Source organism: Nymphaea colorata, chromosome 1 (assembly GCF_008831285.2).
Source record: "Nymphaea colorata isolate Beijing-Zhang1983 chromosome 1, ASM883128v2, whole genome shotgun sequence".
Taxonomy (NCBI): Eukaryota; Viridiplantae; Streptophyta; class Magnoliopsida; order Nymphaeales; family Nymphaeaceae; genus Nymphaea; species Nymphaea colorata.
Window position 1 is genome coordinate 19,275,292 of NC_045138.2, and position 26,668 is coordinate 19,301,959.

General features: G+C 40.4%; 2 protein-coding genes and 1 long non-coding RNA gene across 4 annotated transcripts; 2 read left to right on the top strand and 1 right to left on the bottom strand.

Moving 5' to 3' along the window:
- Positions 1–144: 144 nt before the first annotated feature.
- LOC116264021 (uncharacterized) lies at positions 145–14,014 on the bottom strand. Of its 2 annotated transcripts, none has more exons than XR_007574508.1 (3): positions 13,864–14,014; positions 12,408–12,554; positions 145–944 (listed from the first exon to the last, which is right to left on the bottom strand). It is a non-coding gene; the product is annotated as an uncharacterized LOC116264021 (long non-coding RNA). The 2 variants fall into 2 exon arrangements; XR_007574507.1 differs by lacking the exon at positions 145–944 and adding an exon at positions 9,518–10,027.
- A 2,018-nt stretch (positions 14,015–16,032) lies between these two features.
- On the top strand, positions 16,033–17,337 carry LOC116263478 (probably inactive leucine-rich repeat receptor-like protein kinase At3g28040). The gene is made up of 2 exons (XM_031643253.1): positions 16,033–16,582; positions 16,697–17,337. The coding sequence occupies exons 1-2, from the start codon at positions 16,033–16,035 to the stop codon at positions 17,335–17,337; spliced, it is 1,191 nt and encodes a 396-aa protein (XP_031499113.1).
- Positions 17,338–23,879: 6,542 nt separating this feature from the next.
- LOC116263659 (receptor like protein 26-like) lies at positions 23,880–25,073 on the top strand. The gene has a single exon (XM_031643419.1). It carries the CDS (start codon positions 23,880–23,882, stop codon positions 25,071–25,073), a length of 1,194 nt encoding a protein of 397 aa, XP_031499279.1.
- The last annotated feature ends 1,595 nt before the right edge of the window (positions 25,074–26,668 follow it).

Here is a 26,668-nt window from a genome sequence, read left to right on the forward strand (position 1 = left end):
GAGAAGCACAATAGCTCATTGAGTTTCGCCCTCAAGAAAACGTGGAGTTCTTGAGTTCGTGGGAGTTCTTTAGCTGCTTCCTACCTTATGATAAAGTAAGCCAAGAAAACTGTAATAGTCTTCTTCTGAAGGAGTGACGTGCAATTATCAATACAGTTATTAGTTGTTTAGTGCAAGTTGCTTGATTCTACGGTGCTTCGTGTTGCATCTTTGCTAGAATTTAGCTTTATTTTGTCCTTCAAAATAAGGTGATTGATACGAGTTAGCACCACAAACCGAGCACTTAGGCAAGTCCAATATACACATGGGAACTGGCAAAATGACTCATTAAATATATGGTGCATGTAAGAACTTAAAAATTAAAAAAAAAAATCTTATGTAAATTAATTTTATAGAAAGTGAAATGCTATTTCTAAGGAACAAATCCATCTTTATCAAGAAACATGAATTGATAACCTTAGGTCTGGTTTGATCTGATGAAATTCCTGCCTCAGCGGATTCAACCTAAGAGGCATGAAGGATAAGTTAAGAAAGTGTAAACTTGAAATCTAACCGATATCCTCGAATTACAAGGTCGCCGCATAGATGGAATAATGAAAAACACGATGCTTCAGAAGGAATTAGCAGATAGGAACTTTTGCTGTAACGCAAGTTTAGATACCATAGGATAAAAATTTCGTATCTCATATGCAAGGAAATAAATGCGTAGCTAACATTAAGGACTGAAATTTCACTTTTAATATGAATATCATAATGCCACGAGTGAATACAATCATAATTTTGTACTTCTGAAGTATCTAGTAACACGAAATAACATCATGTTTACAATGGTTCAGTGGTAAAAAAAACAAAAAGGCAAAAAGCCGATGTAAACATTGTAAAGGTGGGCTTTCTCAGCATCTTGCTTTCAATTCAACATAATCATAGCCTTGAGACAGTTGAACCTGTCATAGAAGAAATGGGACAAGTTATGGTCTCTGCTATTACTGCTAAATCAGAATATTTACAATAGGCAACAAAAATGTGGAACCACTAGTTACCATGATTTGTTTGCCAAGATGAATTCCCTAACTTTATGCGCCAAGATGGTGCTTCATCTGAAGTGATGCACCATGGTCACCATTTTAGGACGGATTTGAATAGATGATAGCATCATGCAAAATACACAATCAAATACTCATCTCACATGTAAACTTTACCATTCCCACCCTTGGCGAGGTAGATATTTCTAAGCCACTGGAGAGCAAGCTTGTTTAAGAAATGAATATTGTGTGCATTATCTGATCTGCTTGAATGTAGAATAACACTTTTGAAGAAAAGAAAAATCTTCTAGATACTTCATTTTGCTCGCAAGTGCTTGATAGGTGATCTGCCTAGCTAGCAAACACGTGAAGGATCATAGAGATGAATTCCAAGGCAAACTCTTTCATTTATTGGTATGCGTCCTATATGCATAGGACATTTCTTCGAGATACATGAGCTTGTAGTATCAATATGATTTGTGGAAATTCTCTTTGGTGGTAATATGATTGGGACCATTTTAGCTAAAGGACCATGAATTTTTCTTGGTAGGGTCAACCTGGATTGAGGCAAGGAATCCTTGGGCCTTTCTAGTACACCTCTATCATCTCATAATGAAATTTCTAGCATTTTCAGTTATTAAATAAATGAAATGTTAGTTTCTCAAGGTAGGGATAGTAACTCGATCAGTGGTTGTCCTCTTGAGACTGGTCAACTGTTTCAGTCCAAATGACCCAAGTGTCTGACCAGACAGATAAAGGGAAAAAATGAAAAATAGAAAATACCTGAAAACAAAAAAAGCAAACCAACTGCACATTAGAATTGCACCAATACCCTTACATATATACCTATGGTGCACTATACAGTATGTACATACTATTTTGTGTGTGTGTGTGTGTGGCACTGTGTGCATATTAATGAAATATATATACACATATATAAAGAGGACACATGTGTTTAAATATAAAAATCTAACACAGCAGATCTAGACATTGTGCTTAGCTCACAATCTTATAGAGAATGGGTTACATGGAAATATGAAATCCCAATCGAACATTGAGGAGAAAACCCCACCCAGCTTCTTGGTAAAGGTATCTCCAGGTTTTTTCTTCCACATGTAGGCCATTCCATATCTTTTTATCAGTTCTGTCATTGCAATTTTTATGCCTTTGACCTCATCATGGTTGATATATGCGGAAGGAAATGGTTTTTTTTTTTTTTTTTTTTCATTTATTTGATGCTTATCTCAAACTGATTGAGGACAGATTTTGATGGATATGATCCGTCCATTTTCAGTCAGGTTCACATCTCGAAAAGGTTCACAAACCAAGGCACAAGGTAGTATAAAATTCAGGTATATGTCATTCAACTTTCCTAAAGTTATAGATTCATGATTAATCTCAAACCACGTCGATACTCAACACTTAATATGTCATCACTAGCTCCCTTGAGGAACAGGAGTCCGGCTTGTTATGACTCACAAGTTGTCATTTCTTGCCCTTATACTATATTAAGGTCATAGTAACAAATAACGTTTCAGAGTTTTAAACGACGAGGTTTTTCTCGGGTATATATGGCGAGATTCAAAAAACCAGGAAAAATATGGTAAATTTTTAAGAACTTAAAAAACTAAAACTGGGAGAAAAATAAAATAAGTGAAAGATTACTAAAACAAAAATGAAAAAATAAGTCGACTTGCAGCAAATAAAAAATAGAAAGTAAATAAATTGTTTGGCATTAAGGAACATGAAAAAAATGAACAAGCGAAAAAAAACCTTTTTGTTTTTTGTGACACTGATTAAGGTGAAGTAAGTGAATGCAGTAGCTAATATATTGCTTAGTATAAGTTGTTATTGGTTCTTGTGTTATACAAGAAACTAAACCAGGATATCTGTCTTAGGCAAGCAAGTGTTTTGGTATATTTAGATAAAGTAAATGAATGTGTTAGATTGCACATCCCAGCTTGTAACTTCCTGGAGTCCTCGAGGAAGTAAAACCAAAACCAATGTTGTGAAAGGTGTATCGTCGGGCCGACCTATACACACATTGTAAGCAAATCGCAAATATATTTTATATTTAATTTTTAATTCATAAAAATGAGAAAAATAGACAAAATTAAGAAAAATGTGTTCTATATAAAAAACTCATTACATACATAATGGACATTCATGATTTATCTTTCATAAGTAATGGCACATTAACAAAAAAAAAGTTTAACTGAACTTTAGGGTATTTTACGTCACATCAAAACGTATAACCCATGTTCGTTCACTGCAAATGAGAATTGAAATAATGTTTATGAATAAATAACAATCATGATTATTATCAATCGATACAATAATCATTATCTTCTTCATCTTCATCCTCGTCCCTTCAAGCTTGTGATTTCTTCCTTAAGACAATGATTTCTTTATGAGGGACATCGGACCTCTTTTTGAAAAACAGAACCTTAACATAAGATATGGCCTGTATGGCCGGATACACGGGGACGATGCACTTGCATTTTTGTGTATCGTGCTTGTATCATATAGGTTTTTCGGACGTATAGGATACAGATTGTAAGATATGGTTGCATGTCATAAGATACAAATAACACCGAGTAAAGCTGTATCTGTCCTTTGACATGGACTTTTTCTTTTCTTCTTTGGGTCACGGCATTATACTAGTAAGTTGGCGAAAAAAATAATTGAGCATTACATGTGGTAGTCATTGGCAAATAAGATTTAAAAGGTCCAAGGCAGTCAACGAAAATCTTGGGTCTAGATTCTTCATCCTTATTACTAGATTACATCAACCTCGGTCCCATGATGCGAAGGGGCAGATCCGCATTCTTTCAGCCATATGAAGAGGCCAAGAGGCTTAAAGGCCAGGTCTATGATCGTGGGAAGTTATTGGGCACAATAACAATGGGTGAATGCTCAATGTTTCGAGGCCAAAAAGGTCACTACTAGTCTACTAGGACTGCTGCGGAGAGACTATGGACCGCATCCATGGCAGGTGTATCCTGAGTATGGAGTGACTAACGTAAAGTCCCAAATTCCAGCACAATTCGCAATTTATGTTGGGTGAACGCATAGCGGAAGCATGGGGTACTATGGATGTCAACAAGGACCACAAGATGTCCCTTGTTGAGGAATTTGAAGATAAAACAGAAAGCCGATTATGGCAAGCCCAAGACCGTGGACGTAGAGGTGGTAAACTCGTAGTAGGTGACTATGGAGGGAGCCAAGGACTGCCTATACAGCAAAGGTCCTTGTTGAGATCCCTGCCAATAGACAATGGACCTACTCTAAACCAAGAGTGTCCTTGTTGAGATCCCTGCCAATAGACAATGGACCTACTCTAAACCAAGAGTGCATGGTGGGTGCGTCAGATGACCGGTTGTGTGGCATAGATCGGAATGGGTTGAAACCATGGACCCTTGGAAAGAGCCAAGAAAGAGCTTGGGGACAAGCTCATTTTGAGGAGGGTGGATCTGTTACAGGCCAACCTTCGAGACTGCCGAGAGACGTCGAGATGCATGGCCTAGCGCATTGCGAGGCTAAGGCATTGCAAGGCTTTAGTGCTCAGTTGGTCGGGAGAGTAGCATATAGCAGCCGAACGTCTAGGGAGGCTAAGGAGGGAGATGACCAGCTGCATGTCACAGTAGGACGCTTGGGGGATTGTGAGGTTATCACACAAACTATCAACATCCTAGGCGCAATTGAAACCCGAGGACATGCATGATGTGAGTTTATTTCGAGCGAGGCAGCCACACCCATTGTGGGCCAGACCGTCAAGGTATTTTGTTGTGAAGCTAACGGTTTTCTTAGCCCATGTGTAGTAGGCGTTCAGGAGCCAAGGGAGGCTAACCGCGGCAAGCACCAAGAATCCGAGGGAGATGCGGGCGACGACGTCCACGTGAATAGTGAGGTTAAATCCTTCACTATAGCCACAACCACCAAAGAGACGAATGCTACAGTGCTCGGGCGAAGTGAGGCTACCTTCCTCACCCAACTCTAGCCACTCGTACTCGAGCGGAGTCTAGAGGGCCCATCACACCAGGCCTAGCATGAGGAAGTGTTCAGTCGTCCAGAACGGAGACAGACTGTCCTCAGACCGGAATGCTTTGGACAGGACAGTACTGACCATTCAGGAACAGGAGGACTAGGACAGACTGCACCAGGACGGACAGTCAGCCCAGGAACAGACTGTTCCAGGTCAGAGAGACAGCACCGGGATGAACTGAACAATACAGGGACAGGAGGGCCAGGCTGCACCTGGACAGACAATCAGCGTAGGAACAGACTGTTTCGGGACAGAGGGACATTACACTGGCAGACTCGACAGCACAATGACATGCAGGAGGAGTTGAGGCGAGGACACCAAGACAGTCCCGTTTGAAGGCCACCTAGACCGAGTTTAGGTGAAGTGGGTTTCGCCCAACTAGAGCATCACAGCAGGGAGTTATCACAGGCGTGAGTTCGGAGTGAACTCAGTAGAGGTTTACCGACTCGGTTTGATATTTTGTACAGCTTATTTCAATACTGGTTCTTTTATTTCTGTAGCGTCTCGGTACGAGACAGGGCACGTCCCGGTCGCGCCTAAGCTATATAAGCTTAGGGATGAGTGTAATAACTTAAGTTTTTATCAACGTAGTCTTCTTGGAAGGAGTGTTGGTTTGAAAGTCTGAAGCTTCTTCTCCCGCGAAGAGTTTCAGCCATGGTGTTCCTGTAGCACCATGACCAAAAACCTCAACAGAGGTCTGCTTCCGGCGACCTGCGGCTAGGTGCATTGATCGGTAAGTGTGGATGGCGATCGAGCAGTGATTCCATTCCCTATTTTCATTCGAGAGAGATTGAACTACCGTTCGGGTTCTTCAACCATAGAGGAACCGAGAGGCGATGTTCGATCATAGGGAGGCAGAAAGGGATCATCGACCATTTCTGAAGCCTCAACGGTGGCTCTCTTCCGGCTAGGCGCTCAGCCTCAACGGCAGATCACCAATGGATAGGTTACCTTGACTGAAACCAGCCAAGAAGAAGGTGTCGATTGACATTTTTGTCATTCACATCCGAGAGTCTCCAGTCTTGAAGGTAAATATCGATACTCCAGCGATTCTACCTTTGGGGATTCTTGTTCCGATCAATGTCTTCAACGGGAGGAGTTCCTGTGCGCATCCCAGCTAGTTCTGGCCTAAAGCACCGGCTATTCCAACCGGTATTTCATTGATTGAAGGACTGATCAAACGTGAAGAGCGTCTCGATCAGCACATTCAGTTCTCCTTCGGGCGAACGGTCTAACACTGATTCCAGACAATCCCACGCGAGTTCAGCCAAGGAGACTTCGTCCATTCAGTTTTCCGGATTATTATCTACCTTCTGGGCGAGTTTCGTGGCAATTGGAGGAGGAATCGAAGGAAAAAAGAACGGGAGAACCAGCGCTGCTGTCTTCCCCTGTTCTGCCTCCCAGACACCTCTGATCAGGCGGAAATCTGTAGATATTGGGAGGGTCTGTGCACAAACGGACTTCATGGTCATCTCCCAAACTTCTCAACGGAGATTCTGAGCCAAGAATGAGCGAAATCCGTGAAGGCTTGAGAGAGTTATGGCTTTTGGACGGAATCCGGCAATAGCTGGCAGAGCTGAAGAACAACTCGCCATTGGTTTGGCGGATCCTTGATTTCTGGCCTCTGAAGCGATTTCCATTCGAACCGGTGTGTTAATCTTGCTCCTTCTATTCTTAATTAGGGCTCTGAACTGTTAATTTGCATTGTTGAGCTCGATTTGGGGTAAATCCCCAATTTCTGTGAAGAATCGACTAGAGGAGCTGCGGTCTACTCTATTCAACACCTGTTCTGAAGTGCGACAACCTGGAGGATTGAATCTCAACGAGTGACCAGTAGAGAGCTCGAATTGAGGTAAAACTTGGGGCGTCTACTCCCTGGGATGTCCCCAACCTTCAGACAAAATTTCAGCTTAATCGGAGTAGAGGTCGAATTTCTGTGATTTTTTGAAGTGCGACAGGTTCTGTGATCAGCAGTCTGCTACCCTGTCTTCTGCATTTGCTCAGAACAGAACCGAACTGTGTAACAGTTCGGCACCTTCATCGATCAACGAGTGACACTTAGGGTGCTCAGATTGCTGCCATTTTTGGAGCGTTTGTTCCTAATCATAAGAGGAAGCTACAGTCCAAATTTCAGCTCATTCTGAGCTGTGGGTGATTTTATATAGATTTTGAAGTTCGAGGCACCCGGTGAGTCATCTGAACCTGCTTGAAAGCTGCAAGATTTTCGCCTGGATGCCCAACGAGTGGGCTATGGAGGATTCGGTTGGAGTCCATCTTCTGGGCATCCCTTCATAACCATTTGGAGGAGCTGCTCACCAATTTTCAAATCAATCGGAGGCCCGGATGATTTTATACGAATTTTAGAGTTCCGCCCCCTCCTGTGAACAGAGACAGGTGCCTCCTGCTCTTGCTTGGTCTAGTCGGACTTGTCCTGGCTTAATTATTTGGGCATCGATGTTTCAGGACTTCGATTAGCCCCCTCCAATTGATTCTGGGAGTGTTAGAGTCGGCCTTCGGCACCGTTTTTTGGCCGCAGCTGGGACCGGCCCTAGATGGTGGTAACTGTTAGCTTTTCTAGGTGCAAGTCTATTCTCAACTTCTTCCTACCTATGTGTACAGGAGTCACCAAACAGGCCACTGCACCTAAGTTAACTTGGTTATGGCATGGTCTCTAGTTCAATTTTATAGTTGTCTTTTAGATATATATATATATATATATATAAGATTATTTTGTTTACATGACCCTTGCTGAACCGACGTCCAAGTTCTTTTGTGATAGCCATGCTTGCACCAAACCTGCATTACGCCCATGCTTATTATTTGCCTTCTTAATGAACGAGGGTGGTTGCATGTGGAAACCCTAAGTTCATGAGTTGAAGGTGACTTTGTTATCAATGTTAACGACCGACAGACACTATCTCAAATGTAAGATCAGACTTCTGATTTGACTGATCCTTACCTGCTCACATCCTATTTTAGTCTGACAAGGCAGACTATAAACCAGGTGACTGGGGTGGTAAGATTTACCTATATATGCTCCTGAAGAGTGAATGCAGCACATCTTTTGTTGCCTTCATATATGAGATGTTAGACATTCCATCTCGCTATCTGTACAATATACGGAGATATGTTGTATGAGGCTGGTCATCCATGTTCAAACGGATTTTGCTATTCTGTACCAGTTGTCTAGTAGTTTAAAGATATATTGAGGATGAAGTTGAATGTTTAATTGTAATATGTTACTATACCATGTTTTAAGTGTGTACTTTCTTCTGAATGTCTTCGGTGCATGGGTACTTGGTACTTACTGTTTACACAAAAACCTGAACATCATCTCTTGCTGTTGTTAGAAACAGCAGCTTCGGTGTGCTGTATGGGAAACTGAAACACTTTAAACTGACACTTACGCTTTAGCCACCTACGCTCAAAAGATCAACCCGCATGCCCAGACCTTCTATTATCTTAAAGGAGTATTGTTGTGGATTGGCCACTCAAGATGGACCCAACCTTTCATCTACTGGAAAGAAGTCCTCGTCGAGGTATCCTCTTTCACAAGTCGTCCCTTTTTCTGCTTCTCATCAGCTCACACAGCATACTTGTTAAACATTTCACATCTTCTAGTAGTCAAGCTGAGTTTGATCCAAATTAGAGAATGGCTATGCAAACTAAAATTAAAGCATTAAAAGCTAATAAAACTTGGGATCTAGTTGAACCTCCAAATGATATTAAACCCATAAGTTGTAAGTGGGTTTACCACATCTAATACAAAGCAAATGGCCAGGTTGAAAGATTCAAGGCAAGATTAGTTGAGGGTATGCACAAGTTGAAGGTATTGATTACAATGGAACATATGCACCAATAGCAAAGTTTGTTACGGTTGATGTCTTCTACCAATTCAGTCGGCAATTCTTGATCTAGTGGCTGGAGTTACCGATTCAAGAAATCAGCCAATTCTTGATCTAGTGGCTGGAGTTTTGGTGCTGACTAGCTTTGGGTCATGACTCATGGCCCAGTAAAAATTCACTCATAAGCCAATCGGGCGATTCCCAAATCTATTCCCCCGGCCAACAATAGATAAAAAGTACAGAACTGATTAGGATGAGTTTGCTTCGTCTTCGCCTGAATCTAAGTATCGACATGACTCACGAACAGGCTTCTTTATAAAAAACAATACTAAAATAAATAGATAAAAAGTACAGAACTTATTTGTCGTACAAAAAAAAAAAACCCAGCTGGACCTTTTGGATGGGACCCCGGCCTTAGTTTTGGGCTACCAAAATAAGGGTAGCTTTTGTACTTTTATCTATCATTTAAATATTTTTTTAAAAAATAAAAAACGACTCTCATCTTTTATATTTTATTATTAAAAATATTTTATGTTTAAAATTTTATTTTATATTAAAAATTATTTTTTATTATAATCGAGTTAAGCTCGATCTCTGTTGGGTTTTCAAGCATGGAATCCGAGCTTCCATGCTCGGGTTTCAAATATTGAGCCAGCCCGAATCGGCTTTTGTGGGGGCAAGCACAATGCCCACGTGTAGTTGAAACCCAATAAGCTTTTGATAGTTATCAAGTCTGCAGCACAACAACGTCGTATAGTACTCAGCACAAACGAAGGAAATTTTCCTCTGAAAGCTTTTGAGAGATCAATAAATGTTGGCAAACCTCAAAACTATCATACTGCTGTGTAGGCAACAGCAATACTTATCAAAATTCATCTGAATTGGAAGAAATTGAAAGACAAATAGTATTTATAGGTTACAAATAACATAACACCCTTACACTAACTGGCGGGTTGACGCATTTCCCATTCTTGGACAAGTTCTAATTTACATCATAGCAGTTTAAGAAGCACATTTTATTCCATCGGGAGTGTAACCTCATGTGGTTCTATTTTCATCCTCATCTAGCTTGACAACCGCAAACCATCTTTTTTATCGCTCCTCAAAAACGAAAACTGAAAGATGATCATATAGAAACAAAATAAAGACAAATTTCAAATTTGAAACTAAGCTTCAAACTTCACAATCAGAATTTGGACATGAAATGTACAAATTCAAAACTTAAAAGACTTCAATGATGAATTAGTAAAATGACTTAAAATTTGAAACACATAAATTTTGACTGGATTAAATTCAAACATGAAATCAATAAGTGAAGCTTAGAAATCACAAAAATAAGGTTAGTAAGCAAATCTAATTTCATGCATAATGTCAAAATCTCAGGACTGAAATGTGAAACTGATCTTCGAGTAAAAACAAAATAAGCACTTCAATTTTAACAAGCCTTTTGATATCAAGTACATCAACGAACCCAAAATTTTGGAAGATCAAACCTATAAATATGATTGAAGAATCCAAAATTATGGTTAAAACATAAATTAACACAAAATGTGAAAAATTAAAACTTAACTTTGAAATATGCCCATGGAATTGAACCAAAAAGGTGAAATCCAATTAAAATTTAAAATGTGCAATTCATAAATTAGAAGTATGAAATTTTGATTGTTTTTAAGACTGATAATTGGATTCAAATCACAATTTCAAGTTCACAAAAAACTTTCTATTTTAGTCCAATTTCAATGTTGAATTTTAAGACGTAAGCAGAAACTTAAATCCAGCATCCAGCTAAGAGCATTGATGCTCAAGTTGGATACTACTTGGATGCAAAAGCTGGAAATCGGTTATCAGGTTTCTCGTTATCATTGAAAGTTCTTTTATCAAAATTTTCGAATTTGATTCAAAAGTTTTTCTTGAAATTCTAATTTGAAAACCCAATGAAATTTTTGGAGATGAATAAACAACTTTGAAATTTGAAATTGTGGAAATTTAGTGTTTCACACAAGATTTTAACAAAAGCATGGGCCATCTGACCCGTTTTACGCAAAGGAAGCATATTCATAGTGGTTTGTCAATGCTTCCCATGCACGTGAATTTACGAGTTCATAGATGAATTGGATCCTAGTAAAATATATAATTAGACGAGCATATGCACGTCATGTTGGCTATAAAATAACATAGTGATGTAAGGTCCTACTGACTACTTTCATTATTTCAAGTACAAGCTTTCAGATATATGCAACACACCATACAAGAACAAGTATTTAAACAACACAAGATCAAGAAGTCTGAAGCAAATCATGGAACTTGTTTCATAATGGTTCCTTATATAGAGGGATAACACAAGAGTTATATTGCAAAACATGCTGGAGAGGGAATCTTCAGCAAGAAAGAGCTAAGGAAATTAATTTAACAATTGCTAGACAAGCTCCCTGTAATAATAAACTAAGCACAAAAATATGGCTCCAGAAGACGACGAGAAAAAAGGAAACCGCAATTACACTCTCCGCAAATACCTTGAATAGTTTAGGGGAAAAGAATACCAAGAAGAAGAAAATTGAATAGAACACAAAATAGAACATTACAAACGTGAGACGCTAATCTAGATGGAAGAGGATCAGCAAAAGCAAAATCAGAGAAATGGGAGGAGAAATTGGGTTCCGACGACGAATTTTTGCGCAAGGGTGCTTGAGGTTCAGGTTCAAGGAATTAAGTAGAACGTATATAATAAATACAAGTGCCAAAAAAAGGGACCCGTATACATCGATCCACTATCTATTATTGATAGCTGCATGAAAAAACAAAGGGGAAAATAACATAAAGAGAATGGCCAATGTTGAGTGGGACTTGTTTCTTTCCCCTGATTTTCACACAAGTAAACGTAGAAACACAGGTGACTCCAACAGTGAAATAAGAATAACAAAGAAAGAAATTGAAGATCCCTACTGTCGAATTTCACGGACTGCCGCAGACAAAGAAGAAAGCGAAATAGGCCGGCATTAATTGAGCAAGAACATGAGAAAAGGAAAAGACCGAATCCCATTAACAAAACCGCCAACGTTATAGGAAGCTCTCAGAACCCTAATTCTCAGATAGGTAACTGGGAAAAAGCACGAAAAGCAAGTCTCTTCGACAGATCGTCAATAAATCAAGAGAATAAACGATAAGAGGTGAAACTTGGCCAATCTCACTGACTAGCTGAGCAAGAGATAAAACAGAAATCTGAGATTAAGAAAACAATGCTTGAAAAGGCAAAATCTCAACAAGAAAACGGTTAATGTTGCTGGAAATTTGTCGTGAAAAACTACGCGATAAGCGATTGGAAGAAAGGCAGTTATTGCAAGTCTTCTTCATGATCCACAGAATTTTTCGCTACAATAAATACGATCACCATAAGCCAGCAAAAATGGAAAAAGAACAGCCAAAAAGGAAAGACGATACCTCACTGAACCGCCCAAAATCACCACCATAGGAAGAACGAAAAGTTGGGGATCAAACCTGATGCATCAGCCATCGCTGCATTGCGATCAAGAAGGAAAGGTTGCCTCGCTTCATACTGTCTAGATGAGGAGAAAGAATGTCTTGTGGTTGTGGATAGGGATTATTATTTCTTGATGATAAAGTCTATTGGTAGGCCGACACAATCTGGAAGAAATAAGAACAACCATTAGTGAATAAACGCATATTTCTCTCCAAAATGAAAGAGAAATATGCGATCTAGAAAAGAAAGAATCCGAAAATCCAAAATGTCAACAAGATAACGATTAACGTTGCTTGAAATTTGATCTGGAAACCTTAATTCTTCGACATGCAGCAGGAAAAAACCACAGGTATCACATGTTTCCTTCATATATCCACAAAGACTTCTCCCAATTACAAACGTTAATGCAAACAAACAAATAGAAGAAGAGAACATAAAAGAAATCGACAAGGGATGAAACTACACCTACAAGACATCGACAACTGTTCAAGAAAAGAGAAAAATGATTACCAAAGGCCACCAAGATCGTCAACAAAGAATCTCCAGAAATGGGTCGATCGGCAAGAATGTCAAGCAAGACTATGATTCTTTCAATCTATTTAGTTGGTGAAGAGAAGATTACGAAAGGCCACCAAGATCGTTAGCAAAGAATCTCCAGAACTCTCTCTCTCTCTCTCTCTCTCTCTCTCGCTCTCCCTCTTTTCCTCCAGAAGGCGGCTGGAGTGGATTTAAAGGTGGGCAAGGCGGAAATAAATGGTTCAGACCCAGTGTCCAACATTTATTGATCCAATTAAAACGTTTCAGTTCAGAGCGGGACTGAACTGAATCAGCAAACAAAGATTATTCCGGATCCAAACTCTCTCTCGAGACGCAGTGGCAGGATCCAAACTCTCTCTCGGACGGCAAGCACGTCATCGTTGCCCCTTCGAGGCCCTGCGGAGAGGTAGTCTGTTTTAATCAGGTTCAGCCAACGTCAACTCTGTTTCTCTCCTTCTCTGTCTTACTAAAAAGTCGGGCGTAACCAGTCGATGTAAGCCAGGGATCTCACGGGTGGGGCCATAACCGTCCGATGCAGGTGGGTGGGCGATGATGGAGGGAATGAACGCTGCTTCTCTTGATTTTTCTATTCCTCACCGTTTTTTGAAGAACTTCGGACCCAAACGATGTTTTTCGTTTTGTTTTCTTTGTGACATTCAAATCTCTCTCTCGCTTTCTGTGTGTCAGCCCCCATCTGCAAATTCTTTCACATTCTGTCATTGTTTGGTTCTTTCTGTAATTAACTAGAGACCACTCTGATAAACCACAATGTGGAGGCCTCACTACTAAATTTTCAATGCCAGTGAATCAATAGCACCATTTACGAGATAGAGAGAGATTCGAATAAACAAGAAAATAAAGGGAATCAGTCATGACACATCAAATGGTGGAAGTAAAACTAGAGAGAGAGAGAGAGAGAGAAGGGAAGAGGCATACCTGTAAGTTCGTCCCGATCACTGTTTTCTTGGTCGGAAATGGTTGCTGACAGCTGTGGCCTCCATCAATAGAGAGTGCATCAGAAGAGAGTGCTGAGAATTGGGAAAAGGGGTGAAGAGCGTGAGGGAGGAGAGAGAGTGAAGTAGGGGAAATGAGCGACGAGATGGAGACCCCCTCTCCTTCTCTTTCCGTTTTCTATTTTAAAATCTAAGCCGTCCGATCGTTATCGATCGGACGGTTATGGCTCCACTCGTGAGATCCCTGACTTAACAGCCACTCGTTACGCCCGAATGACCACCGGGGATGGTTCAAACAGAGAAAAGTGGAAACCCTTTGGTTCATTTGAAAAACAAGGTGCGAATCACTGAGTCGGAATCACTGAGAATCTGACCGATTTTTAAAATGTAAAATCATTTGATATAAAATATCTTTTAAAAACTAAATCAAATTAGATATTTATATATATTGAAATTTGAATCTTTTAGTTAAACATCCTATCCAAATTAAATATACTGACATCGAGAATACCATTTAATGATACGACAACACTACAGTGCAACTGGTCTATGCCAATGATGAAGAAACATTACACTAATATATGATATATTGAGCCATGGAGTATGAGGTTAGGGCCTCTTTGTAGGATGTTCCTTCACCCCAAAGGGCAAGTTTTTTTTTTTTTTTGCCTTTTTAAATTAACTATTAAAGTTAAAGTTGATCAATTATAATTGTTTGTTATTGAGTAAATTAGATTCGTTCTTTGTTGCAAGATTTCCTGTTGAGAGCCACTTTTAGCAATAGGATATATATATAGTATTATAATTCAGTAATCTAACAAATACTATCTCCACCACCGGATTCCGCCCCAGCGGCGAGCGGGTTGGAGGCAGGAAAGCCGCAGGAGGCCCACCTCTGAACCCCCTTCCCATTTCTCACAAAAGGACGGGCCGGCGGAGGCCCTCATCTCGCCGGCGGGCGGTCCCTCACCGCCGGCCCTCCGGCGAGATTGGGGGAGGCCGCCGGTGGCCCACCCCTGAACCCCCTTCCCATTTCTCAGAAAAGGAAGGGCCGGCGGCGGCGCCTCCTCTCACCGGCGGGGCTGTCGCTCCGCAGCTAGCGGGGAGACCGCCGAGGGAGGAGCCCTCCTCCTCCTCCGGACGCTTTGTTTCTTAAACTATTAAAAAAAAAAATGGCCATCCGCGTGGACGGCTCAGGGTAGCCGAGTAAAGGCTCGGCTGAGTTTATGTTCTGATTCCAGGAAGACGTGATCAGATCAAACTTTACTACCGAGACCACTAATTGTGGAAGAAAATATTGGATTGTAATTAAGTTGGTAGGAAGCAATGCTGTCAAATGAGATGAAACGAAGCCATGTGTATGAAGCTAGGCGTAACCAAGTGAAGTACAAAAATTATTTAGTACAAACTTTCAGGACTCGGCGAAATTCAACCTCCGTTCCTTCAGAATTCTGGCCTACCATACACTGATACCTAAAGATTCATATCATATGCCCCACAACGGTGGAGTTGGGCAGCTTCTGGACGGAGAAGCCAGAGACGATGATGTACTAGATGAAGAAGCCTGAGCGAAAGATACCCAAGATGAAAGCTAACAATCTCACAAGTATCATTTTGATCGTCTCAGTTCACTTTGGCTGTGGGTGTTTTCGAAATGTCACCAAGTTGATGCGGCATGAAAGATGAGTCGATCGATCGCGATTGGTACTGCTCCAGAGAGACAGAGACCGCGTGATCTTACAACCATTTTGACAATCGATACTGATCATGTGAGACAAAACTGAACTTGGTTTTCACATGTAACATTGAGAAACAAATTAAGTGGTGGATGATAGAATTGATGAGACGAATCGATAAGCTACCAAACTGGGTGCGAAATGGAAAACGACCTAACTCCCCACACAGTTCTTGCTTTCAATCGACCCGAGGCGGAGGGGAGGCAGAGGGAGGGGACTGTGGGCCCGCCCTTAAAGAAAATCCTAGCTTCCCCATGATTTCAATTATCACAATTTTTTAGTGACTCTATGATCGCCTCTAGAATCACTTTGTGCACACAACTATCTGTTTTTTCGTGTTTTTTTTTCTTGCTGGTGCAGCACTTGAAGTCATGAGTTCTAACTGATCTCCAATTTCTTTGCACAGGACGTCGGCGATGGTGCTTAATAGTAGAAAAAGCCGCAAACCCTCTATGTTGGTTCTCTCGCTCGCAGGAACAATGGATTTACTACTTTTACTTTTTTTATTGAGCACAATAGATGGAGGTGCAACGAGTGCTTCTTCATGCCTCGGCAGTGAAGCCTCCATCCTGCTGCGTGTCAAGGAAGGTCTCCACTTGTCCAATGGAAGGCTAAGTTCATGGGGCGGAAATGAATCTAACTGCTGCTTGTGTGAGGGAGTTGAATGCAATCCCCAAACTGGACGCATCATCGGCCTTCAACTTCAGGGTAGAACTACCAGTGAAAGTACTCGTGTTTTCTTGGATATTGATCCTAAATTGGAATTCCATGAGTACAATGAGCTTAAGGTCAATGGTCATGCCGACGCTTGTGATATTTCAGGATCAAGAGTACCTCCGGCTCTTTTTGAGCTCCACCATCTCCAGCGCCTTGACCTCTGTGACTTCAACGGGTCTGCCATACCTTCACAGCTTGCCCAGCTCACCCACTTAACCCATCTTAATCTCTCCCGTGCTTGGTTTTCTGGTCAGGTTCCTTGGGAGATTTCAAAATTGTCTAACTTGGTTTCCTTAGACCTCTCCTACATTTAACGCTTATATTTTGATGTCCAAGAAACTATGTTTCATGATTTTCCACTAGATAACTTAGCATTAGAGGATCTAGAAGGTTTCGTGAAGAACTTCAAGCATTTAAAGTACCTGCACTTGGATTATGTCTGTATCGAACTGCGTAACTCACAAACGTGGAGCATCAGCTTGTCAGCGGCATTGCCCAATCTACTGTTCCTTAGTTTAGCTTGTTGTGATCTTCATGGCAGTCTTTCTCCTCATATTTTCAGGCTCCCGAATCTTCAAGCTCTTGATCTATCGTACAATGATCCAAATGGAACATTAATGCCATCGTTTTTTCCCCCAGAGAGCAATCTCCAATTTCTACGTCATGTAGTGACCAGCCTGTCTGGCCACCTACCATCTGAACTGTTTGATCTTCCACTCTTGAAGGTTCTTGATTTGACTTATAGATATCGTTTGAGTGGTCTACTACCTACCAAATTACCAAAGAGTAAGCTCCAAATTCTTAAGCTCCCTAACATTATGCTGTCAGGAAGCCTTCCAAATTGGATTGGTAACCTTACATCCTTAGTTGAGCTAGATCTTTCTGGTACTCATCTCTCTGGTAGCTTACCTGGCACAATTGGTAACCTTAGATGCCTAAGGTCATTGGATCGTTTTAATACAAATTTGTCTGGCAACCTCCCTACCACAATAGGAGAGCATTGACACACTTGGATCTTCATAATACTGGTCTATCCGGCAACCTTCCTATCACAATGGCAAATCTTACGGCTTTAACGCACTTGGATATTTCTGGTACTATTTTCTCTGGTAATCTTCCTATCGCAATGGCAAATCTTACAGCTTTAACACACTTGAATCTTTCTGGCACTCGTTTCTCAGGTAGTCTTCCTATTATGCTAGGAAGACTTATAACCTTAAGTCACTTGGATTTGAGGGGCTGCAAGTTTACAAGCATAGACTCCTCACTCTGCCAACCTCACCCACCTAATTTACTTTGATCTTTCTAGAAACATGTTCAGTGGTGTTGGGTCGGGTCCAGCCTCAAAAGAGGACCCGACCCGGCCCGTCACTTAAGTGACGGGCGGGTGAAGGAGAAGGCACCCGATGGTGCCCCTCCCTCTTATGACGCCTCACACATCTCTCTCTCTCGTTTTTCATTTGGGGAAAAAGAAGAGGGTTTTCTCTTGTGGCTGCTCACATCAAGAGGAGAGGAAGAAGAGAAAGGCAAGGAGGAGAAGAAGGAGAAATCGCAGCAAGGTGCGTGGGTCGATTGGCACGCCAAGAAGAAAGAGGAAAGACAAAGAAGAAAGAGAAAATGAAGGGAGTCTTCATTGGGTGATTTCTTTCTTGAATCTTTGGGGCTCTTTCTTTCATTCGTATAAGAGATTGTTATTGCTCTCTTGAGTTCACTGTTTTTCTTAAAACAGTAGGGATATTGTTGCTCGTGTATTTGGCTCCCTTTCTTGATATATAGAAAGTCTCTCTTGCCCGTGGTTTTTTACCCTATTATTGGGGGTTTTTTCACGTAAATTGGTGTCTCCTTTTTCTTGCATCTCTAGCATATATTTTGATATATATTGCTGCAACATTGGTGTTGGAATCTCGATCTTATGCACGCTGCCCTGTAATTCCGTTTTTCAGTAGTTTTGTGGTGGTTTGCCCTATTTTATTGTTGTTGAAGCATTCTTGTTGGGGGACACGACTATAACAAAGTGGTATCAGAGACAGGTTAGCACCAGGTTAGCACCAAGTTAGCGCCAGGTTAGCGCCAGCGTGGTTGTGAACATTCTTATTAAAGGATGGAGTCGACCCCTACTAGAATGGTCTCTTTAAATGGAAACAATTGGACTATATGGAAAGCGAAAATGGAAGATTTGCTGTATTGTAAAGACCTGTATGCACCAATTGAGAACCAAAAGCCAGCGAATATGACAGATGAAAAATGGAAGTTATTGGACAGGAAAACCATTGGCACCATCAGACAATGGTTAGATGACTGTGTTTTTCATTTGGTATCCGCAGAGACGAGCGCGAAGTCGTTATGGCAGAAGTTGCATGATCTTTACGAGAGGAAAACAGCTGGGAACAAGACTTTCTTGATTAGGCAATTGGTAAATCTAAAACTTAGAGAGGGAAAACCAGTGTCAGAGCATTTGAATGAAGTACAAAGCATAATTAATCAGTTGTTAGCCATGAAAATGATATTAGATGATGAGTTACAGGCACTCTTGTTGCTCAGTTCTCTTCCCGACAGTTGGGAGACTTTAGTTGTTTCTTTGAGCAACTCCGCTCCAGATGGTGTGCTTACGATGAAGCATGTAACCAGCAGCATTTTAAATGAAGAAACAAGGAGAAAGTCTCTTGGTACTGGTAGCTCGCAAGTGTTAGTGATGGGAGACAGGGGCAGACAGAAGAACCGTAACAAATGGCAAGACAGATCAAAATCCAGGTCCAAATCAAGACCAAAGATGACAGGTAAATGCTTTCACTGTGGTATTCCAGGGCACAAGAAGATTGATTGCAGAAAATGGAAAGAAGAAAAAGAGCAGAAAAAGAAGATTCAAGAGAATGTGAAGCCAAAAGAGTACACTGCAGTTGCTTCAGATGATGATGTAGTGTTATTTTTATCTGAGGAAAATGATTGTCTTACAGTTCAGAATGGTGATTCTACATGGATTTTAGATACAGGGGCATCATATCATGCCACACCATGTAGGGAGTTATTCTTATCCTACAGAGCAGGTGATTTTGGAGTAGTTCACATGGGCAACAGTGACACTTCGAAGATTGTTGGGATAGGAGATGTTTGCATTCAGACGAGCACATGATGCAAGTTGACTTTGAGAGATGTGAGACATGTTCCAGACTTGAGAATGAATTTGATTTCTGCAGGAAGACTAAGTGAAGATGGATATTGTAATTCGTTTAGTCAGACAGGTTGGAAACTTACCAAGGGGGCACTAGTGTTGGCTAGAGGTGACAGATTTGGCTCTTTGTATAGGATGAAGTCTCGAATCAGTAGTGTGGATGTCAATGCAGTTACTGGTGGTACTTCGTCAGATTTGTGGCATAAGAGGTTAGGTCACATGAGTCAAAGAGGAATCGACTTGCTCACCAAGAAGAATTTGTTACCAAAGGCAGATGGTGCACAGATATCTCCATGTGATCATTGTTTGGTTGGTAAGTTGCATCGAGTTTCTTTTCAAAAAAAGCGCTCTTCAAAAACTAAACATGTTTTAGATTTAGTTTATTCAGATGTATGTGGACCTATAAATGTGACATCTAAAGGTGGAGCATCCTATTTTGTTACATTTATTGATGATGCATCTAGGAAGGTGTGGGCCTTTACAATGAAAAGCAAAAGTGAAGTAAGTAGCATCTTCATGACTTTTCATGCAGCAGTTGAGCGCGAGACTGGTAAGAAGATGAAGAGACTGCGTACAGACAATGGTGGTGAGTATATAGCATCTTCTTTACGAGATTATTGTTTAAAGCATGGTATTAGACATGAATAGACAGTTCCTTATACTCCACAGCATAATGGAGTTGCAGAAAGGATGAATAGAACAATAATCGAGAGAGTTAGAAGTTTGTTATCTAGCTCTAAGTTGTCTAAGTATTTTTGGGCAGAGGCAATGCGTACTGCAGTTTATTTAATAAACAGGTCTCCTTCAGTGCCTCTAGATGGAGACATTCCACAGAGAGTTTGGTCAGATGAAGAGGTTAAGTATGATCACCTCAGAGTTTTTGGTTGCAAAGCTTTTATGCATGTACCTAAAGAACATAGGACCAAACTAGATGATAAAGCTATTCCTCTGATATTTCTTGGTTATGCAGATGATGAATTTGGTTACAGGTTATGGGATCCAAAGAATGACAAAATCTACAGGAGTCGTGATGTTGTCTTCAGAGAGGATCAGACTATTGAAGATGTCATGGGAGACACGAAGTCAGGTGTGAATGCTAGTGGTGTTCATGAGCCAACCTATGCAGAACCTGAAGAACTTTCATCTGAGCATGGTGAAACTGATGAAGATGTAGAGGAAGAAGAAAGAGAGACAGATGAGCAGTATACAGATGGCAGCCCTATAGAGACTCAAACTGATTATGAGCATGAGTTGGAGGGGGAGCTTCCTTCGCATTCAGAGCCAATTGAGGAGCAATTGGGTAGAGGTAAAAGAACACGTATACCATCTACTAGATATTCTACTGATGAATATATTATGTTTACAGATAGTGGAGAGCCAGAATGCTATGCAGAAGTGCTAGATGATGTGCATAAAGATGAATGGATTAAAGCTATGAAGGATGAGATGAATTCTTTATACAAGAATCACACTTTTGATTTGGTAGAGCTACCAAAAGGTAAGAAAGTGTTGCAGAACAAGTGGGTCTACAAGCTTAAAAATGAAGGTCAAGGCAAGTTGAGATACAAAGCTCGGTTAGTGGTGAAAGGTTTCAAGCAGGAAAGAGGTATTGATTTTGATGAAATTTTTTCTCCTGTTGTTAAAATGTCATCTATCAGGGTAATACTTGGTTTGGTGGCTTGTCTAGACTTGGAGTTGGAGCAGTTAGATGTAAAAACTGCTTTTCTTCATGGAGATCTAGAGGAAGAAATCTACATGACACAACCAGAAGGTTTTGTGGTTGCCAGGAAGAAACACATGGTTTGTAAGTTGAAGAAAAGCTTGTATGGACTTAAACAAGCACCTAGACAGTGGTACAAGAAATTTGATGCATTTATGATAAATCAAAAGTATCGCAGGTCAGCTGTAGATCATTGTGTCTACATCAGAGAGTTCTCATCAGGTAGCTTCATTATCTTATTGTTATATGTAGATGACATGCTTATTGTTGGACAGGATTGTCAATTGATTAGCCAATTGAAGATCGATATGAGCAAGTTCTTTGATATGAAAGACTTGGGGCCATTACAACAATTGTTAGGCATGAGGATTGCTCGTGATAGGAAGACCAAGAGGTTGTGGTTATCACAAGAGAAATACATTGAGAAGGTGCTTAGCAAGTTCAACATGAAAGATGCCAAAACTGTAAGTACACCTTTAGCAGCACACTTTAAATTGGGAAATGAACAATGTCCTTTTTCAGCAGATGAGAAAGAAAGAATGGAGAATGTTCCATATGCCTCCGCAGTAGGGAGTCTCATGTATGCTATGGTTTGCACACGCCCAGACTTGGCTTATGCAGTTGGTGTAGTTAGCAGGTTCTTGTCAAATCCAGGCAAGGAGCATTGGACAGCAGTGAAGTGGATCCTAAGGTATCTGAAAAGTACTTGTACTTACTGTTTATGTTTTGGTGAATCTAATCCAGAGATACAAGGATTTGTTGATGCAGACATGGCAAGTGACTTGAACTCTAGGAAGTCTCTTTCTGGTTATGTTTTTACTTTTGCAGGGGGAGCTGTATCATGGCAGTCCAGGTTGCAAAAGTGTGTTGCTCTTTCTACTACAGAGGCAGAATATATTGCAGCAACTGAAGCTTGTAAAGAGTTGTTGTGGATGAAGAGTTTTCTTCATGACAGGCCTTAGTCAGAAGACCTATGTGTTGCATTGTGATAGTCAAAGCGCTATACATTTGGCGAAGAATTCAGCGTTCCACTCAAGGACCAAGCACATTGATGTTAGATATCATTGGATTCGTGATGTGCTTGAGCAGAAATTGATTCAGTTAGAGAAGATACAGACAGAGAAGAATCCTACAGATATGATGACGAAGTCTCTACCTAGAGAGAAGCATGACATGTGTAGAGACTTAGTTGGGATGACTGCCTTTAAGGCAGTGTATTAATTTTTGTTCATTTTGCAGGTATGATCCCTCTCTTGAGGCTGGAGGGGGAGTTTGTTGGGTCGGGTCCAGCCTCAAAAGAAGACCCGACCCGGCCCGTCACTTAAGTGACGGGCGGGTGAAGGAGAAGGCACCCGATGGTGCCCCTCCCTCTTATGACGCCTCACACATCTCTCTCTCTCGTTTTTCATTTGGGGAAAAAGAAGAGGGTTTCCTCTTGTGGCTGCTCACATCAAGAGGAGAGGAAGAAGAGAAAGGCAAGGAGGAGAAGAAGGAGAAATCACAGCAAGGTGCGTGGGTCGATTGGCACGCCAAGAAGAAAGAAGAAAGACAAAGAAGAAAGAGAAAATGAAGGGAGTCTTCATTGGGTGATTTCTTTCTTGAATCTTTGGGGCTCTTTCTTTCATTCGTATAAGAGATTGTTATTGCTCTCTTGAGTTCACTGTTTTTCTTAAAACAGTAGGGATATTGTTGCTCGTGTATTTGGCTCCCTTTCTTGATATATAGAAAGTCTCTCTTGCCCGTGGTTTTTTACCCTATTATTGGGGGTTTTTCCACGTAAATTGGTGTCTCCTTTTTCTTGCATCTCTAGCATATATTTTGATATATATTGCTGCAACATTGGTGTTGGAATCTCGATCTTATGCACGCTGCCCTGTAATTCCGTTTTTCAGTAGTTTTGTGGTGGTTTGCCCTATTTTATTGTTGTTGAAGCATTCTTGTTGGGGGACACGACTATAACAAGTGGCTCATTACCATCCTTACCATACCATCTCCATGCTGCCTATCTCAATGACAATAATTTTAGTGGCCCATTCCCAAATTCATACAACCTCCTTAACATAGAACTATTAGACCTTTCTAGCAACTCATTGACGGGAATTCTTCCTTCTAATTTAACACATGGTCCATCTTTCATGTGATCCCCAATTCAATACCTTGACCTTTCTAGCAACTCATTGACGGGATATCTTCCTTCTAATTTAACACATGATCCATATTTCATTCATTCCGCAATTCAATACCTTGACCTTTCTAACAACAGGTTTCATGGCTACCTCAACCTCAGATTTTTTGCAAACTTGAAGAACCTTTACTTCTTATCACTTTCTAGGAATAATTGGACTGTAGATGTTCACGACCCAACCCTCAAGTTTCCAAGTTTACAGGAGCTGAGGTTGGCCTCATGCGACATCAGCCAGCTTCTCCAATTCCTACATCACCATAAACCCATTCAGACTTTGGACCTCTCAAAGAACATGATCACTAGGGAAATTCCAAAATGGTTAAGACTTTCTAATTCTTTGATCGTATCCCACAACATGATAACAAGCATTGAAGAAGAAACTTTTCTCAACATTGAGAAAGTTGACTTGAGCTACAACATGTTGAACAGACTTCCAAAATTTCTTTCCCCTAGCACAAGTTCCTTTGAAAACATGGTGTATTTTTCAGTCAAGAATAATAGTGTCATGGGAGAACTACCAGCTTCCTTGTGCAACTTCACTATGCTTTTATCACTTGACTTGTCGAACAACAAGTTCAGTGGCCAAATACCTGATTGCCTCCTTCATATGAGTTTGGTTGAAGTCATGCTCCAGAACAATCAATTGCGGGGTCAAATCCCAGAATTTGGTGGTCACACAGGAACTGCATTGACAACACTTGATCTAAGTGATAATAGGTTTGTGGGTTACATCCCTACATCCCTTGGGAGCTGCAGAAATCTGGAATTCATAAATTTGGGGCACAACAAATTGAGTGGTGAATTCCCTTGGTGGCTTGCAAAACTTCCACAACTGAAAATTCTTGTGCTGAGGTCCAACTCGTTGAATGGTTCTATCAACTTCACCTTTGACATGAACGTGTTCCAAGAATTGCTCGTGCTTGACATCTCGGCCAACCAATTTGCTGGAAAACTTCTACTTGGCTTGTTGCTAAGTCTCAATGCAATGAAGTCTTTCAACCCCGAATCTTCTATCCCTTTGCAATTTTGGACTTCTTTTTTGAAAGGTTTTTATAAAGACTGGGAAGTGACATTGAACACCAAAGGAATAAACTTGACCTATGAAAGGGGAATGCATTCAATCATGAAGACAATTAAGGTCTCCAACAACTACTTTGAGGGTGGGATTTCAGAAGAAGTTGGAGATCTTAAGGGGCTCCAAGCTCTAAGGATTTCAAAGAACAAGCTCAAAGGCCCAATTCCAAAGAGCATTGGTGCCCTGACACATCTAGAATCATTGGATCTATCTCATAACTACCTTTCAGGTGAAATACTAGAAAAACTTACTAAACTCAATTCTCTTGGGTATTTAAATCTGTCATACAATAGTCTTTCTAGAAGAATCCCTCAGTCGCCACATTTTTCCACATTTGATGCTCTAAGCTTTGAAGGGAATCCTAGTCTTTGTGGACCGCCACTTTTGCTGCCTTGTAAAGCCAATAACGGAGCCACATTGTTTCCTTTTGTTGGATTGAGAGAAACAGATGAAGAGAAAATGTGGAAGTACGTATCAATGGGATTAGGTTTTGGAGCAGGCTTTGGCACCGCAATCAGCTTTTCATATTTCTTGAATAATGGAAGGGGGTTCAACAACTTTTGGAGAAGATGCTACTGGTCATGTGCTTAATCTAGATACATAAATAAGTTTGAAGGCTTGTTTACATAATCAAGAGGGCGACACAACTTTTCATGAGACGGTCAATCCTCTTTCTTATTGTTGCAAGGCGTGTGGCTCAGGAAGTTCCAAAAAATATAGCCGTCCACTTTATTCATTGCAAAGATCAACTTTGTGCAGTGTAGTCATCTTAGTTAAGAATAAGAACCACGTCATGTTCTCATGTCTTTCATATTGTTATGCAATGTGACCTTTTTCTTGTAGAAAATTTCCCTTCTTTCACATATTGACATGTCCATAAAATTATTATTAGTAATTATATAATAAATTAATTTAATATTTTAGTTAAAAGTTAAGCTTTCAGGTCGCTCCTTCACGCTTTTTTTATAACCCTTTATCTTTCACTGCTTGCTCTTCAATGCAACATAAATGGGATGTTTGGATGACTCTGTGAAACCAAGTTTATATTATTATATAGTATTCGGATGCCATCAAGACTGTTCTAAGGGAATCTCTGCCTGGACAAAACAAAGGAAGTGAAAAATCTAAATCCCACCAGGTTATCCATAAAAACTGTCATATATGTGTATAAAAGAAAAGAAACCATAATCTCATTAGCTCATCGAAACTTTGTTTTTATAAAATCAAGTTTTCGTAAAACTATATTAGATGAGGATGTCATCCAAAAGCTCTCTAAGAAATCTGCTTATTGACTATTTAGTCTCGTATTGAGTAAGAGCAGTAGTGGAATGGGCCATGTCATGTCACACGCCCCTACCCACCACGACCTTTCCGAAGGGAAATAATTCAAGGGTGCTAGGTTCTATTAGTGCGCTTCGGATCTCAAATCTGAATCCCATTTGAAATCCCTTTTAGTTGGGTTCACAAAATAAAATAAGTAAATAACACTGGATCTCAGATCTATGAAAAAAATGAAGATTTGTGATCCTTAGACTATGTTTGGTAGCCTCGGTTTGATCTCAAATCTTCCAATCTGATATCCTTAGACTATGTTTGATAGCCTCGGTTTGATCTCAAATCTTCCAATCTGAGATCCTTAGACTATGTTTGATAGCCTCGGTTTTTAAATCGGTGGCTACCATAGATTGTTTGATAGCCTCGGTTTTCACAAGGTAACACATATTTGAGATTCCCAATTAAGAAATCTATTGTTTGTTTAAGCTGTGGATTTAAACTAACGTGAATTTAAGATCAGCCTTAGATCTCATAAAGATGACCTTGTGGTCTCAGATCATCTCATAAGCCAGATCCATAGTGCACAAATGCCTTGATTGGGGCATTTTCTAGACTTCAAAATAAATTATTAGAGCTTTTCAATTTCAAAATTATAATATTTTTTAAAACAAAATAAGAGGTCGGGTTTTTATCTCTTACTTAAGTGGCGTGGTGGCGTGGTGGTATTTACCAATTGTTCTCTCTCTCTCTCTCTCTCTCTATATATATATATATATATATATATATATATATATATTAGCCCGTGAGGGCTTGTGTCTCTCTCTCCAACTCTTTTCTTCCTTAGTCCACTACCGAACCACTCTCTCCCAGTTGTACTGTATCACACAATCAAAATATCAATCGATTTCTAC